The 18,876-nt window shown below is 34.4% G+C and overlaps 1 protein-coding gene and 1 pseudogene across 13 annotated transcripts in view; one reads left to right on the forward strand and one right to left on the reverse strand.

The window, feature by feature from the left end:
* SCAPER (S-phase cyclin A associated protein in the ER) overlaps window positions 1–18,876 on the forward strand; it is a 435,057-nt gene that overhangs the window by 160,690 nt on the left and 255,491 nt on the right. For all 13 annotated transcript variants that reach the window (XM_035708613.2, XM_025472080.3, XM_035708615.2 and 10 more), the window contains one exon: window positions 17,951–18,087. In XM_035708613.2, the coding sequence (XP_035564506.1) occupies window positions 17,951–18,087 (137 nt within the window). The remainder of the gene's footprint in view (window positions 1–17,950; window positions 18,088–18,876) is intronic.
* On the reverse strand, window positions 2,306–3,017 carry LOC112675496 (ragulator complex protein LAMTOR3-like; annotated as a pseudogene).

Genomic DNA, 18,876 nt, shown 5'->3' on the forward strand with positions numbered 1-18,876 from the left:
TGGCAGTTCAATCAGTTTTTGTCTTATATAGTTTCAAGTTATATTATTAGGAGCATAAATGCTAATGATTGTTATGTCCCCTTGTTAATTGATCCCATTATTATGAAATGATCCTCTTTAATCCTAGTAATATTTTTTGATACCTTGTCTAAATATTAATTAGCCATTCCAGCTTTCTGTTGTTTAGAGTTACAGTAATACATCTTTTTCTTTTCTTTTACTTAAACATATTTATATTTTTACATGTATCCTTTTCTTAAACATTTAAAAGTTAAATAGACTTATGGAGAATCTTTGTTCTCGTGCTGTTGTGTTTGATGTGAAGCTGCTGACTCTCTTAAGCTCTTGTCACCTAGGGCTGTGAAAGCCACTCACAACGGAGGGGTTCTGGTTCTGTCCCTGAACATTCTTTTCACTTTGATCTTTTTTTTTGAAAGGGTGATATTATTTGTGTAATACAGTTCCTGGGATATTATTGAGATGATTTTTTAAGAATGAAGCCTAATTGCGGTCTAACATGCTGTGTTTGAAATCTGAGAATTCTGAGAAAAAAGCTTTTAGTTACAAGACTTAGTTCAATACAACTGTACCACTCCCTATTGCAGTATTGAGCTCAGACCTTTCTCCGTCTTCGCAGCATGATAAATTAATAAGTTTGTTGAACCCTGTGCTTTTGAGTCATCTGTTAAACCACAGATCAGATCAGAAAGGAACATCAGAATCTGCAAAAGAAGTCTTTACCTCATTTATCATCTCCACCTACCAGAAAACTGATGGAGTATTTGTGATTGTCACTGAATAGTAGGGGGACAGATGGTCGGCTATCATCCTATCAGAAGATGGCCTTTTCTGTTTGGCATGGTATCTGTTTCACAGTATTTCATTAGCTTCATTTTTCTCATCTGTCACTTTGAACATAATACATAGACTGTAGTAGATAAAAATAGAAGTTTATGCTATACCTGTAGGAAGGCACCTTGGCAGAGTTGAATCTTTTGTATAATTAAAATAATCTATCAGATTTTAAAAGTTGTCATTTTATGTTTAATTTTTCAAAATAGATGCTGTCATAAAAGACATTATTTTGATAAAAGGTCTTACATTTCAGATTTTCTTAAATTTACTGTGTGAAAAAATTTTATTTAAATATAATGGAATTCTAGGAGTGTCTGGGTGGCTCATTTGGTTGTCTGCCTTCGGCTCAGATTATTGATCCCAGAGTCCTGGGTTCAAGCCCCATGTGGGCCTCCCTGCTCACTGGGAAGCCTACTTCTCTCTCTCCCTCTGCCCCTCTCCCTCCTCACCCCCTGGCCTGCACTTGCTCTCTCTCTTTCTCTCTCAAATAAATGAAATCTTTATATATGTTGGAATTCTCCAACTTTTTATCTGTTTAAGCATTTTTCATCACCTGCTTGTGCTCTCTGCATTAGTCTAGGCATTAGGGAAACACAGATAAATAACATCAGGGGAGCCTAAATCTTCATTGTATGCTATCTCTCTGAGTTTCATGAATCTCCAAACACACTCATTTTAAAAAATGAACTAGTGCTTTAATTTTTGAATAGTATTTTAGTAATGTCTATACATACTTTAGTTAATTAACTTATTTTTAGTTCTCAAATTGTACTCTAAAAAATACTATTTTATCTGTACTCATGTATGAAGAAAATGGCTGTGCTACCATGTTTACAGACATACCAATATTGGAAACAGAATTCAATAATGAATCACTTCTAAATTTTATAAGGAACACACAAACATTAAAAGACTGGTTACAGAAAGCAGAATGGAGAAAAAAGACATTAGTTATCATTTTCATTTTAATTAAAGAGCAGCTCCCTCTGAGAAGAATCAAAACAATTAGTAATATTTCATCTATATTGTGAAATAATGCATACATAAAAAAGTTAGTGATGGTACTGATTTTATTACTTTACTTTCTCACACTCATTGTGAAGAAATACAACAATATAAAGAAAAATATGCCCTCATTATTATTCACAATAAAAAGGATCTGCTTCGTTCTGCAGACCTTGCCATATTATGTAATAGGAAACACCTAATGACTCAAGTGATTCTGACCCACTGAATTTCTATTCTCATGTATATTTGTGACTGGACTAAGTCCATAGGAGCTGTGATGTACTGAACCATTTCTCTGGTATCCCTAGATCTCACTAAATTAAAAAAAGACCCTACATAAGAAAAGATAACAATCAATCTGTCCATAATTTTTATATATATGTGTCAGGTGGAAATGGGGCCCTTCCTTGAGGACATGGATACAAGTATTGTGATCCAAAGATTACTGGATCGATATTGTATCTGTTATAATAAAAATAAAGTGTATATCAAAACCACTGCCTGATAAAGAAACTTCCACAATTTGTCTCAGTTCTTCAAATAACAGAACAAGTTCCTTTTCTAGGCTGACAATGAGTCCCTTATTGCCATTGCTGCAGGCCAGGAAACTCGGTACCAAAAGTAAATCATTGAATTGAAACACCTGATAGGTGTTACAGTAACAGGTGATATTTTTATTTTTTGAGAGTCCAAGTTTGCCCCCTTGGTCTGTTGCAGGGGCAAAAGAAGGTAAGAAACCGCGTCTCAGGGACACATGAGTGATTCAGTAGGTTAGGCGTCTGCCTTCAGCTTGGGTCTTCAGGATCAAGTCCCGTGTCTGGCTTCCCACTTGGTGAGGAGTCTGCTTCTCCCTTTGCCCCTCCCCTGTGTGTGTTCTCTTACTCACATGTTCTCTCTCTCTCTCAAATAAATAATAAACAAACCAACAAATAAATATTTATTTATTTTTGAAAAGAAACCATATGTCAGAGCATGCTCTAGAGCATTATCACTGGCCACTTTAATAACAGGGACTCTGTCTCTCTCTGACACAAAAATAGCATGGAGCCCTTCGCACTTGGTAATTTTTTATATAGGAAACTCTTAGGTCCTGGCTTTCTAGGCTGCTGCGTTATCTCAGCTGTAAATTCAGGGACAGCTCGTACATTCTTCATTTGATAGGACTACTTCCGTCCTACAAATTAGTAGTTACAAACCAGCTTTCCTTTGAACTCATTCTGGAGGATAATCTGCTGGAATAGTTTTATGGAGGAGTGATATCAATCAAGAAAATAGTTTATTAGAGTTTTTTTTGGTATTACTCTGGATGAAACTCTGATACCCAGGGAATTATACCTCTTTGACTTAAGCAGTTAGCATTAACCCTTGGCATATAGTAAGTATTGAATTAAATGTTAATAAACTAAATGCTAATGAGCTAAATTACAATTTATTGTTTTCAGTATACTATATTTCTGGAGAGCGATACTCAAAATATATGGTAGAGTGCTATCTAAAAATACCATGTTGTTTTTGGTTAAGTATTCTTTTATTTCTTTACTTCTCTCATCTTTTCTTTTTCTCCTAATTTTTCTTTTTTCTTTTCTTCCCGTTTACATTCATCTCTCCATTCCCCTACTTCTTCCTCATCCTTCACTTTTCTTACCTTAATCATCATCTAGAGAAACAAAAACATATTCCAGCCCTCCAGCCTCTACCCATCCCAATTATTGTAGAAGGCAATAAGAAAATGCCGTAAAATGCCTCCTATTTATCTTATTTATTGGTCTGCCAGGCAGGCTTAAAATAGTGGAATATTCATAATATTTTTAAGAATTTAAGGAAATACTTAATTTGATTCTGGAATAGACTGATTAATTAGATTTTAGGTTTAAAGTTGAGGAAGTACTGGATGAGGCTTAGAGAAAAATACTGTTTTTCAAAACAGTATGTGAAAACCCTTACATTAATTTGTCATCTGTTTAGATTAGTAATTTGGCATCCATCCTGCTCTTAAAAGCAAACTGAGTTGCAGAGAACTAAGTAATAAGCCTCTTGAGCATGAGACTGGATTTCTATAAAGGAAACTTGCTTTTCAAATAAAAATACATTTGTATTAGGAGACATATGTAAGCCCTTTTTATCTGGGAAGAACATCCTTAAAAATTCTATGTCTGTGTTATAATATTTTGAAATAATAGGGAACAGATTATTTCTTTTGATATACCACATTTTATGAAATGTGTTTATTCTGAGGTATAACTTACATTCTAAAAATGGCAGTTTGATGAAATTGTATATTGTGTCATATACATTTTCTTGCTTATTCTATTTTAGAGCTTTTTTTTATTCTTTCTCAAAGACCATGAATCTATCTTTATCTTAATTTTTTTCATGTCTTTTAAAAAGCAAGGTACTATGAGATCTTTAAGGAGGAATCTGAAAGAATATGAAGGTCATAAACCTCAGTGTGAATTATTTCATTAAATTTAGTAAATTATGGTAGAAGAAAACCATAAAAGGTAATTAAAAGAATGGGAAGGATATAAACTTTTTTTTTTTTTAAAGATTTTATCTATTTATTCATGACAGACACAGAGAGAGAGAGAGAGGCAGAGACACAGGCAGAGGGAGAAGCAGGCTCCATGCAGGGAGCCCGATGTGAGACTCGATCCTGGGACCCTGGGATCACGCCCTGGGCCAAAGGCAGATGCTTAACCACTGAGCCCCCAGGCGTTCCAGGAAAGGTATAAACTTTGATGAGATCATGTCCATATAGGTATTAGTTTCTTATATACATTATTTGTATTTCATATTGTAGCAAGGTTGTTTAAATAAGAAGTCACAATTGTGACTTAAAAGCTAAACTTAACAATTTTGTGTGTGTGTATGTGTGTGTGTGTGTGTGTAATTAGCCATCACTGATTAGCTTTTGGGCTTGTTACTTTAATTTTTAGAATGTTAGAAAAGGGAGGACTTTAGGATTTATTATCTAATCCCTTTATTTTACTAAGGAGGGAATTGGCCCAAAGAAGTCACTCAGTGATGAGTTGCAGAATTTATCTTGATCTACATATTTTGACTCCTAGTTCAGTGCTGTTTCTTTTGCATCAACCTGCTTTTCTATGCCTAAAGGAAAAACAGTGTCTCTAATTAATACTTATTTAGGATTAATAGTATCAAGTAGTCAAATGGCCACTTCTTGACTTGTTAGTAAGAGAGTAGGAGTGCATTGAACAGGATTCCATGAGGCTACATGATATATTTTTTCAATTAGGAAGGAAGGAGATCCACACCTTTTGGGGTGATTTTTTTGGTTCTGAGTGCTTCATATTTTGAAAATGACTAAGTAAATCATACATACTGTGTCTTTTCCTTCTGCCTGTGGCTTAATAGTGATTGTGAGTAGACATGAAAGATGAGCGTATTTTTGCAGTTATATTTATTCTTCTGCAGCATTAATAAGCTTACAGCAACTATAACCTTGTACAGATCAACATTGTTTTCTTTAAAAAGTTTTCTTTGCATTTCCATATTAACATTAACTTTATAATAAGTAAAATACTAATACTAATTTTAGACAATTGGATAAGGAATAATAGTTACTATTAACATTTGACCCATTTGACCTATTTTCTGCTCTTTATATATTAGTATATAAATCTTACATGCTTTTTTATATATAAACTACATTGTGTAGATTTGAATCCTTATTTTTTAACATTATACAGTACATACAGTTTTTAATATCATTATTGTTTAAAATTAATCAAATCTGTGTAGTATCATTTTAATACATGTGCCATAATTTATGAAATCAGTTCCCTACTGCTATTTTGTTGTAGGAAGTAAGTAGTCCAATTTCACTTTTTAACATGTAGCTGTCCAGTTCCATATGCATTTTAGGATTATTCATTCTAGTTCTGTGAAAAATGTTGATACTTTGATAGGGATTGCATTAAATCTTTAGATTGCTTTAGTTGTATGGCCATTTCAACAATATTTATTCTCCCAATTCATTAGCATAGAATGTTTTCCCATTTGTGTCATCTTCAATTTATTCCATCAATCTTTAATAGTTCAGAGTATAGGTCTTTGACCTCCTTGGTTAGGTTTATTCCTAGATAATTTATTGTTTATGATGCAATTATAAATGGGATTATTTTCTTAATTTCTCTTTATGCTACTTTATTATTTAGTATATAGAAATACAATAGATTTGTGTATTGATTTTGTATCCTACAACCTTTATAAATTCATTTATCATTTCCAGTAGGTTTTTGGTGGAGTCTTTCGGATTTTCTATATATAGTGTCATATGATCTGCAAGTAGTGAAATATTTAGTTCTTCCTTACCAACCTGGATGCCTTTTATTTCTTTTTCTTGTCTGATTGCTGTGGCTAGAATTTCAGGGCTATGTTAAATAAAAGTGGAGAGAGTGAATATACTTGGCTTGTTCCTGATCTTAGGGGAAAAGCTCTCCTCTTTTCACCATTGAGTATGATGCTAGCTGTGGGTTTTTCATAGATGGCCTTTATTATGTTGAAGTATATTCCGTGTGAAACTGCTGTGTTGAGAATTTTTATCGTAAGTGGGTACCATACTTTATTAAATGTTTTTTCTGCATTTTTTGAAATAATCATATGATTTTTATCCTTTCTCTTGATCTGATGTATCATGTTGATTGATTTGTGAATAGTTAACCACCCTTGCATCCCAGGAATAATTCCCACTTGATCTCGGTGAATGATTTGTTTTTAATGCATTGTTGGATTTGTTTTGTTTATATTTTGTTGAGGATATTTTTGCATGTGTGTTCATCGTTTCTCTCTCTCTCTCTCTCTCTCTCTCTTTCTCTCTCTCTCTCTCTCTCTCTCGGTGTCTTCATCTGGTTTGGGTATCAGTATAATGCTGGCCTCATACAATGAAATTGGAAACTTTTCTGACTCTTCTGTTGTTTTAAATAGTTTAAAAATAATAGATATCAACTCTTTTTTAAATGTTTGATAGAATTCACCTGTAAAGCCATCTGGTCCTAGACTTGTATGATGGGAGTCTTTTTGACTAATGATTCACTTTCATGGCTGGCAATTAGTCTGTTCAAAATTTTCTATTTCTTCCTGATTTCAGTTTTGGCAGGTTATATGTTTTCAATAATTTGTCCATTTCTTCTATGTGTCCAATTTGTTGGCATATAATTTTTCATAATATTCTCTTATAATTATTTGTATTTCTGTGGTGGTATTTATTTCCCTCTTTCATTCCATCATTTTGTTGGAATCCTCTTTCTTTTCGTTTTGATGAGTCTGCATATAAGTTTATCAGTTTTGTTGATTTTTTTTTTTCCACAAAGAACTAAGTCCTCGTTCCATTTATCTGTTCTGTGGTTTTTTAGTTTTAGCTTCATTTATTTTTGTTCTAATCTTTATTATTTCCTTTCTTCTACAGGTTTGGGTTTTCTTCTTTTTTATTCCCTCTCTCTTTTAGGTATAAAATTAGGTTGGATTTTTTTTTTTTTTGATATTTTTCTTCTCGAGCCAGATCTGTATTACTATAAACTACCTCTTGGTATCACTTTTGCTGTATCCTAAGGAATTTTGACTAAAGTGTTTTTCATTTGTCTCCATGTTTTTTGATTTCCTTTTTGATTTCTTGATTGACTCATTCATTATTTAATAGTATGTTATTTAATATCCATGTATTTGTGTTCTTTCCAGAATTTTTCTTCTGGTTCATTTCTAGATTTATAGTGTTGTGGTCAGAAAAGATGCATTTTATGACTCCCTCTTTTTAATTGGGACTTGTTTTGTAGTCTAATAATGATCTATTGTAGAATATTCCATGTGCACTTGAAAAGAATGTGCATTCTGTTTTAGGATGGATTGTTCTGAATATATCTGTTAGATACATCTGGTCCATTGTCATCCAAACCTGTTGTTTTCTTGTCAGTTTTCTGTTTGAATGATCTGTCCATTGATTTAAGTGGTGTTTTAAAGTCCCCTGCTATTATTGAATTACTGTCAGTTACTACCTTCATGTTTGTTAATAGCTGTTTTATGTATTTGAGTGCTCCCATATTGGGTGTATACATACTTAAAATTGTTAAATACTCTTGCTCGATGTTCCCTTTATAATTATATAGTGTTCTTCTTTGTCTCTTGTTACAGTCTTTGTTTTAAAGTTTATTTTGTCCAATATAAGTATTACTCCCCAGCTTTCTTTTCACTGCCATTTGAATGATAAATGCTTTTCCATCCATTCCCTTTCTGTCTTCCTGTGCCTTTAGGTCTGAAATGAGTCTTTTGTAGGAAGCATGTGGTTGAATCTTGCTTTTTTTTTATCCATTCCATCACCCTGTGTTTTTTGATTGGAGTGTTAAGTCCATTTACATTTAGAGTAATTATTGTTACTATGTACTTACTGCCATTTTGTTACTTGCTTTATTTTTATTTTTTTAAGATTTTATTTATTTATTCATGAGAGGAACAGAGAGACTGAGACAGAGACACAGGCAGAGGGAAAAGCAGGCTGCACACAGGGAGTCTGATGCAACACTCGATCCCAGGACCCCAGGATCACTCCCTGAGCTGAAGCCACATGCTTAACCGCTGAGCCACCCAGGCGTCCCAGTTACTTGTTTTATGATTATTTTTTGTAGTACTTCTTTGTTCTTTTCTTCTCTTGCTCTCTCAGGGTTTGCTGGCTTTCTTTAGTGATATACTTGGATTCCTTTCTCTTTATTGTTTGAATATCTGTTATCAGTATTTGATTTATCTTTACCTTTATTTTTTTTTAAAGATTTTATTTATTTATTCATAGAGACAGAGAGAGAGAATGAGAGAGAGAGGCAGAGGGAGAAGCAGGCACCACACAGAGAACCTGACGTGGGACTCGATCCCGGGTCTCCAGGACCACGCCCCAGGCTGCAGGCGGCGCTAAACCACTGCGCCACCGGGGCTGCCCTGTCATTACCTTTAATGTTATATATAATGTCTTTTGCACGGATCAGTTGATGATATTCATTGCATATATTAAGTTGATGTCACATAAGCTTGAACCCATTCCGAAAGCATTATATTTTTTCTCTTCTCTTCCCCATGTTTTAGGTATATGGCGTCATGCTTTACATCCTTTTATTTTGTGAGTCTCTTGACTGTTATAAATATACTTAATTTTACTGCTTTTGTGCTTCCTACTTTTCTTATTCCTGCTTATGGTCCTTCCTTCCTACTCAGAGGAGTCCCCTTTAACATTTCTTGTGAGACTGGTTTAATGGTGATTAATTCCGTTAATTTTTGTTTGTGTAGGAAACTTTTTATCTCTCTTTCTATTCTGAACCGTACCCTTACTGGATAGAGCATTCTTGGTTGCAGGGTTTTTTGTTTGTTTTTTCTGCACTTTGAATATATCATGCCCCTCCATATTGGCTTGTAAAGTTTCTGGTAGAAAATCAGCTGATAGCCTTATGGAGTTTCTCTTGTATGTAACGATTTTCTCTTGCTACTTATAAGATTCTTTATCACTACTTTTTGCCATTTTAATTTTTGTGTGTTCTTGTTCAGGCCTCTTTGGGTTGTTGTGGGATATCTGTGCCTGCTGGATCTGGATTTCTGTTTCCTTCCCCAGATTCAAAAAGTTTTCAACTATTATTTTTTCAAATAAAATTTCTGCCACTTTTTCTCTCTCTTCTTCTGGGATCCCTGTAATGCAAATGCTATGCTTGATGGTGTCCCTGAGTTCCTTTTATTATTCTCATCTTTTATTCGTTTTTTTTCTTGCTTCTGTTCAGCTTGATTGCTTTCCATTACTTTGTCCTCCAGTACCCTCATCTGTTTTTTTGTTTGTTTGTTTGTTTGCTTCCTTAGTCTATTACTTATTCACTCTAGGATATTTTTAATTCTAGTTACTAAATTTTCCATCTCTGATTGGTTCCTTTTTACTTTTTCTCTTTCTTGAGCGTCTCACTGAGGTCCTCCACTCTTTTCTCAAGTTCAGGGAGTATCTTTATGACCATTACTTTAAATTTCTATCAGGCATATTACTTAGGTTCATTTCATTTTGACTTCTTATTGTGATTTTGTCTTGTTCTTTCATTAGGATGTATTCCTCTGTCTCCTCATTTTATCTAAGTCTGTGTATTTTCCTAGGTGTTAGGCAAATGAGCTACATCTCCTGCTCTTGCCTTATGTTGAAGAAATTGTATAGTGCCATGGAGTGCGGTATCCCCTGTTAACCTGAATCTGGTGCTTCATGGGTATCTCCTGTGTGGTTTATGTGCTCCTTACTGTTGTATCTGAGCTGGGTTTTCCTGAAGCTTAGCAGTCTGCGGTGGCTGTTTGCCTATTATGGTAGGGTTTGGTCCCTGTGTTGTTAGTGTGCAAGTCTGGGCCTGTCTTGGGCTTGAGTTAAGTCAGACCATGCGTTTTTCAGCTGTGGTAGCAGCAAACTACAGGGCACTCCCCCTATATTGTCTCCTGAGAAGCTTTTGTTGGTGGGCAGGGCCTTCAGTCAGACCAGATGTCTGTCCCCAGCCAATTGCTGGGGCTGTAATCCTATTTTCCTGTTCCTCTGTTCAGGGTAGGTGTTACTTTGGTGTGGTGCTGACCCCTTTTGGGGCTGCTTGCATATTGGCACACTTGTGGGACTACTTTGGATGGATTCTAGTTGTGGGTATGTTGGAGGGAGAAGGTTTGCTGGAGAACATCGAGGCAGGGTGTGCTGTTAGTGAGCTGGGTAGAGGGTGTTTTAGCTGTGCTAGTTCCCATATATCCCTGTATCTTGGTGGAATCAGGAGAGGGAAATGGCATCATGAGCTCCTTTATTCTTGGAGAAGTCTTCCTAAGATCCCCCTGCAGCACATTCTCTGAGATTAGTGAACAGATCTCACTCCTGTCTCTCTAACTCCTGCTTCTATGCTATATCTCCGTGAGGGTTATGTGCCTCTTGATCATGTCTCTACCCTTCCTACCTCTTCCATGTGGCCTCTTCTCTACGTTTAGCTATGGAGAACTTCCAGTCTTCTAGTCAGTTTCTGGGTTATTTATAATCACGTGGTTGTAATCTAGGTGTATTGGTGGGAAGTGAGCCTTAGGATCTTCCTACTCAGTCATCTTCCCCTGGAATCTTCTGAGGCTTGTTCTTTAGTGATTCCTCAGGAAGATCTTATTTGTATAATATTCTCTGAGGTTTTATTTTTAATGTTGGTAGCATTTATCTGTAATTTTATTCTTGAAAGTTGGTTTCACTAGATATAAAATCCTTAGCTCACATTTCTTTGAAAATACTAAATATATTACTTTATTTTTTCCTGGTATAAAATGTTACTATCAAAAAGGGACTTATAATCCTTTTAACTCACTTTTTCCCCCTGTATGTCCAAGTAATTTTTCCTTTTTCTTCAAAGCTCAGAAGTAGTAATAGGATATGTCTTGGCATTAGCGACTCTGGGTATTTTAGAGCATGTGACGTATTTTATTAGTATTTAATTATATTCTATTCAGGAAACTTTTCCCGAATTATAGTTCTTTTTTTTTTTTAAAGATTTTTCTTTATTTATTCATGGGAGACATAGAGAGAGAGAGACAAAGACACAGGCAGAGGGAGAAGCAGGCTCTATGCAGGGAGCCCGACGTGGGACTCAATCTTGGGTCTCCAGGATCACGCCCTGGGCTGAAGGCGGCGCTAAGCTGCTGAGCCACCCAGGCTGCCCTGAATTAATAGTTCTTAATATTTGATCTGTTCCTTTGTTTTCGTTTTATTTTTCAGGGATTTCTATTTACTTCTTTCACCATCTTCCTATATTTCCAGTTAGTTACTCTCAAATCCTTTTTATTTCTTTAGATATAAATATTTTTTTCTCCTTATTTTTATTTGAGGCATTATTTGTTGTGTTTATTCATTCTTTGTCTTTTCTTTTTGTTTTTTTTATATTTATTTATTTATTTATTTTATAATAAATTTATTTTTTATTGGTGTTCAATTTGCCAACATACAGAATAACACCCAGTGCTCATCCTCCTTTTCATTTCTTAAATGATTTTTTTTTCCATTTGAAATCTTCTTGTAGTCTCATGACCTAAATTTTGAATGATTAAGATGGTGATTTGTGTTTTATCATGCCTTCTACCACTTTAAAAATTTGTTTTAGGGGCACCTAGATGGATCAGTTGGTTCAGCGTCTGCCTTTGGCTCAAGTCATGATCTCAAGGTTTTGGGATCGAGCCCCACATTGGGCTCTGCTGGCAGGCACTCCTTCTCCTCTCTGTGCTCTCTCTCACTTTCTCATAAATAAATAAATAAATAAATAAATAAATAAATAAATAAATAAATAAAATCTTTTAAATAAATTTTGTTTTAGCTCATTTTGAAATAGTTAGATTTGATTTATTCTGTGCATTTTTTGGTGTATTTTCATCATTTGTATTATTGCTTAATTTTAGTTATTTTTTTCTTTTAATAGTTTTGGCTATTGATCTTGATACTTTTACATGGAATTGGTTTTATAGGACTTTTAGAATGAGTTGTGATTCAGGGTAGCTATTAAATTTCCTGGAGCTCCTTTTCTATTCTTTTATGTGTAAAAATACAGTAACCTGCTTTCAGAGATTTCTTGATTCTGTTTCCTTGCTATCCTTTTATCAAGTCATTTTCCCCTTTATTGTTATTATTTCTAGTTTGCTCAATTAAATTCCCTTTGTGGCAGCTTCTTCCATAGATTGCTTTTGAGAGTTCATTGGGACTAGCCTTCACCAAATTGTTCAGTCTTTAATGCAGCTATGTTTCATTCATCTGCCACTAGAATGGGTATACTTCTCTCTGTTTTAAATGCTGTTCTCAAAATGGCCTATTGAATTCTCCAGTGAAAAATAGTTCCTTTTCTAGAATTCTGAAGTTCTTTATTCACTCGTTTCCCTTTGATTTCTCCTTCAAAGACACTGAAGCTACTGATATGTTGGCAATTTGACCTTACCTACTTCTGTTTGGGGGTTAGGAGGATACATTGTCACCTTGTTTTATTGAAAATATTTTCTATGGGTCTTGCTTTTGATATGTAATTGCTCTTTCTGTTCTATATGATAATTTAGAAATAATCTAAAACTTTGCTGCCACTGCCTTCTTCTACTTACAGTCTTATGATACAAGCATTTTAATGACTAATCCTCATGGAAATAAACCAAAATTTTCTCAACCACTCCTTAATGTTGAAAAACCTTTATACATACTTTCTATCTTCAGAAGCCATCTCAAAACTTTCCTGTATAAAGTCTTCATAGTTTTAATGTGAAAATGACTATTAATTATCCTCTGTCATATCCAACAATGTGTTTCTTTTATTACCCAAAACTGATCTGTTTCTTAGAGAAACTAAAATATAATGCAAAACACTAGAAGGAAAAATATAAAAACTTGAAATGTGTTTACAGAAAACTGGACAAAAGACACATTTTAAGTCACAAAGGACAAGATACAAATGGTCTAACATACTAACATCAGTATTTCAGCCAACAGATTGACAGATTTACAAACAAAATAGAAATACTAGGTATGGCAAATCACTTGTGGAGATATAAATTAATTCCTGTTTTGGTTCAGTTTGGGAATATTTAATGAAAATCCTTAAAAATATCTGTAATCTGTGATGTAGGAAGTTCAGTTCCATGATTTGATCATAAGGGAAAAGTATATTATGTGTTTAAAATTGTGACTATATGAATATTTGTTGTACTGATTTATAATATTGAAAATAAAAAATTATCCAAATATCTAACAACAAAGCATTTAGTAAAGTTAGGTGTATTCAGGAATGGAATACCTTACAGCCACTGGATTATATTGTAGAATATTATTTAATGGTATGAATATTTTTGGATTTTTTAAAAAGATTTTATTTATTTGAAAGAAAGTGAGCACGCACAAGTGAGGGTAATGAGGGAGGAAGGGCAGAGGGAGAGGAAAAGGGAGAAGCAGACTCCCCACTGAGCAGGGAGCCTGATGCCGGGCTGGATCCCTGGACCCTGGGATCATGACCCAAGCTGAAGGCAGTTGCTTAAATGACTGAGCCACTCAGGCACCCATATATTTGCAATGTTAAATGAAAAAGAAGTTTATAAAGTATCATAAATGGTGTATTCTACTTTTACAAAAACAAATATATACAAAGAAAAATGTCTGGAAGGATATACTCAAATAATTATTTTTAGGTGTATTATAGGAGATCTTTATCTCTTTTGTGTGTGTGTACGTTGTTTTGAAGATTTTTTTTGTTTGTTTTTAAGATTTTATTTATTCATGAGAGACACACAGAGAGAGGCAGAGACACAGGCAGACGGAGAAGCAGGCTCCCCATGGGAGCCCAATGTGGGACTCGTTCCCAGGACCCGGGGATCACGACCTGAGCCAAAGGCTCAACCACTGAGCCACCCGGGTGTCCCTGAAGACTTTTATTTCTTAATTCTATTTATATTTCCTATAATTAACACTTACAGATTTTGTATTAAGAAAAAAGTTACTATTAAGTCATAAAAATATAAATATATTCTCATTTGTTTTAGTTTTGAGATTTAAAAAAATTTTAATATAAATGTGAGTACATAATGCATGTGTGTTTGTGTATGTAAATGTATTCTTTTTGTTTAAAAGATATGGTTTTTGATAGTTGTGGATAAATTTCCAAGTTTTTCTATATAGTGCCTGCATTTATGTGTAAGGATCATAAGTGGATTCTATTAGATATGTAAATGATGTTTATAAACAACTGAAAATAGTATAATTCAGCCTTTCATAAAATTGAAAATGTCATTTAGAGTATTACTTTTCCTTGGGCAGAGGTAGAAATTTACATGGGAGACTTTGTTTTCTTGAGCCATGTTAGGTAGAAGGAATGTAGAGTACTAGAAAAGCTTCTCTCGTGAGGTTAGCCAGTTGTGGTTTTGACCTTGAGCTTTGTGACTGTGGACATAATGCCAAACCTCTTTGAGCCATTGTTAAACATGTTGTGAAATGTAAACATATTGCCACCTGTTCTATGGGGTTAAGATTATAGGAAATAATGTATGCAATTTAGCCCTTTGCTGATCACATATTAAGTATTCAAAAAATGATAACCTGGATGGTGATTTCACATACGACTTGCTTTGTACCATGTATCCTTAGGAGATATGGCAAGAGGGTTATCTTTATTTATTTATATTTTTGCTTTCTTTTGATGTGAGACCTGGGTTATTTTTTTCTAGTTGGATTTGAAATAAAGGATTTGAAATAAAGCCTATGCAACAGGCTTCGCTTATCAAAGAAAAAAATTGCTTTTGCTTTTGAGAGAGTATTTTCTCCCTTTGCCTGTAGAGTTTTTGGTTTATTTTTATTTTTTGGTACCTTATGATTTGAAAACTTTCATAGTAAGTACAATTCTGTGGCCCAAACTCATTTTCCAGCCATATCGCTAAGGTAGTAGCCAAAAGTATAGACACTCTAATCATACTGTCTGATTTAAATTTAGGCTTTATTACTTTACTGTCTGAAAAAGTTGCTCAGTTATGATTTTGACTGTCTTTGGGCAAGTAATTTGACTTTTTGTGTTTGTTCTCACAGTTTCAATGGAAATAATAAACATACACACCTTCTAAGTATATTCCAAGTATAGTTTAAAGGACTGAATGAGTGATTATATGTAAAGTACTTAGCTTAATAATAAGCCTTCATAAATATTTTTTGTTTTTTTAAATTGAGATTTAATTGACATATAACACTGTATTAGTTTTTTGTGTACACCATAATGTTTGGATGTGTATATATTTGTGTGTGTGTGTGTGTGTGTGTGTGTGTATATATATATATATAGTGAAGTAATTATCACAACTAATTTAATTAACATCCATCACCACATATAGTTACAACTTTTTGTGATGGGAATTTTTATGATCCACTGTCTTGGAAACTTTCAAACATACCATACAGTATTGTTAAATATAGTTATGATGCTTTACATCCTCAGGATTTATTTATCTTATATAACTGAAAGTTTGCACCTTTTGAGCACCTTCACTCTTTTGAACATAAATACTGTTATTAGCTCTTACCACATTACTCTTTTCATACTTATTTATTTAATGCATACTTATTGTCTACCATATGCCAGGCACAGTTCCAGATACAGAAACAAAACAAAGTCCTTGCCCTCATTAAACTTATATTCTAGTGCAAGAGATTGCAAATGAAAATTTGATGTTAAGCAAATCCTATGAAGAAAAATAAACAGAATAAAGAGATGGCAAATAGTAGAGGGTGTTACTTAGGATTGGGTATTCATTTTAGCTGAGACTGTGCAAATATCTAGAAGAAGAATATTCTTGGGTAAGGGAACAACATATATAGATTCCTGAGGCAGTAACATTCCTGATGAATATGAGAAGCAACATCTACTCTACTGTGGATGGAGCAGAGTGAGAAAAGGAGACAGTACTATAAGTTCAGAGAGGTCAATGATAAAGAGCTTGTGGGCCATTGTAAAGAGTTTGGATTTTACTTTAAATGTGATGAAATGGCGTTATTTTGATAAGAGGAATAATGTGTTGTGATTAATGTTTTAAAAATATCACTGACTACTTTTGTAATGAAAAGACTTGAAGTAGAAGCTGGGAAACCAGTTAAGAGACTGTTGGTAGTATAGGCAAGAGCTGATGATGGTGGTAGGCAGAAGTGATTGGATTTGGGATGAATTTTGGGATCTATTTGGAAGTAGAGCTCTTAGGATTTGCTGATGTATTGAATATGAGCAGTTGTATAAAGGATAGTACCATTTACTGAAATGGGAAATCCTGAGTAACTATGTATATGGGGAGCATAAATGTTTTGTTATGGACTGTTATTTGGAAATGCTCATGTTGGAAATACTCCATCTAAGTGGACATTTTTAGACAGTTTGATATGGGCGTGGAGTTCAGAGGAGAGGTCAAGGCTAGAGATAAAAATCTGTGAATTGCCTTTGTATAAATAATATTTCAAGTCACTACACTTGATGAGTGAGTTTGGATAGAGAAGAATAGCTCTGGGATACTCCAACATTTACTGATCAAGCAGAGCAAAAGGATGCACCAAAGAAGATTTAGAAGGCACAGCTGGTAGTGTAATATTTGGAAGCCTAGTGAAGAAAAGGTGTCAGGAAAAAGGAAGTGATTTAGGGTATTAGAAATTTGAGGAGAAAGTCGAAAATAATTTCTATAAAGAGTGTGTGGAGAAAATAGTTTAAGCTGCTTTGGTTGCCTGGCAATATTAGAGGCCATTTGAGATGTCATAAATTTAATGTGAGAGTAGTCAACATAGTTCATAATTATAGCCACATTAACCTGCCCAGGTATGTGTACAGAGTAGCGTGAGAGCTGGATTTAGAGTTAGTATTTTGCCATGAAAGTATGAATAAAGAAGAGAGGGGAAGGGAACGTACATGCTGTGTACATGCTAAGAAGTATTATAATGAGGGCTGTAAAATCTAACATTGATAAGGAGGGATATGGGGGCAGACTTTCTGTGTTCCATCCAAACCAGATCTCTGTTGCCAATAATTGCATTCTACTTTCATCTCTGCGTGTGTTTTATGAGATGCCCTTTTTATTTTTCCTTTCTGTCACCTTTCCCAGCTCCCAGCCCAAAGAAAAACACATAGATCCAATATCCATGCATTTAAGTTCAGTCCATTCTTCAAGAGATAGCAAACATGGTACTTCCTTCCTGAAACCTTTCCTCCTGACCCCCACTGGACAGTGCTTTTGTTTCCCTTTTGAACTCTTCCTAATTGGCACTTATTGGTTGATATTGTAGATTTGTGTTTGTGTGTTCATATATATATTTACCTCTTATTCTGCACTGTGGTTGTGAGGAATAGGCGTATGTCCTTGTATCTTTAGCATTCATCACAACTGATGTGCAGCAAAAGTTTGATAAGTCAATGAAGTCTTAAGTAGAACAATTTCTTCAAAAGCAATTGTGAAAACCAGCATTTCATAAAGATTACTTTTACTTTCATCTGTATACTCTTTTATACTCACTATAGTCTGTATTTTTTTTAACAGGCATCATCATCATCATCATCATCATTATTTATTTATCTTGCAGGAGCATCTTTCCTTAAAGAAGTATATTATTGATGTTGTGGTTGAAAGTGCAGCTCTACCAGAGTCTTTGAAAGATGGAGAAGAGCGGCAGAAAAATAAAAAAAAAGCCAAAAAGATAAAAGCCCGGATGAACTCCAGGTACTCTAAATATCCTTAAAAACAAAATAAAAACTGTTAGTGATATATCCTTTTTTAATGTAGATCTAAGGAAGACCCTCTGCCCCCCTCACAAAAGTTTAAACTTGTTTGCTTTAAGAAAGCCTTGAAAATAATATTGATGAGCTTAACTTATAGCCACTTTCTTTGATTGAGAAAGAAAACTGCCTATCGATCTAAAGCCCTTGCTTTCACCTGTTAAGAGCTCTTCCTATAATTGGATGCCAAAGCTCTGCCAAACTTGTGCCTCCTCCAGCATACAGTAGTATGTTTAAATATGTGTAAACTAATCCTATTTTTCTTTCCAACTATTGATTTTTAAATGAAGCATCAAAGAAAATCAATAGCAATCAACAAATAGAAGTCTGCTGGCTATAGTGTCAAATCCCCTGCCTAGGTTTAATCAATTTGGTTGCCTGTCACAACAAGAAAAAGTTCAAGAAATATCTTGAAATGGAAAGTGAGTTCTCAGACCTGTAGTTTATCATCAGCCTCCAAAGTAACATCTGAGGATCAGACAGCTATGTAGTACATCATTACCTCAGATGCTTTGAGCATCACCTGATGACTGATGAGTCTTATTCAGGACACAAATGTAGTTTCTCCTTAGTGGATAATTCTTGCCATTTGGAGGAAGGTAATCTAAATACGTTGTTTTACCTTCATTGGTAAATGTTATGGAAGTTGGAGGAGCTTGACCCCATGGGATTATAGAAATATAGTTCTAGGAGGTGAATGGTGGTTATTGCTCTATGGTTTCCAATTTCAGAT

The sequence above is a fragment of the Canis lupus genome, chromosome 30 (assembly GCF_003254725.2).
Source record: "Canis lupus dingo isolate Sandy chromosome 30, ASM325472v2, whole genome shotgun sequence".
In the NCBI taxonomy this organism is placed as follows: domain Eukaryota; kingdom Metazoa; phylum Chordata; class Mammalia; order Carnivora; family Canidae; genus Canis; species Canis lupus.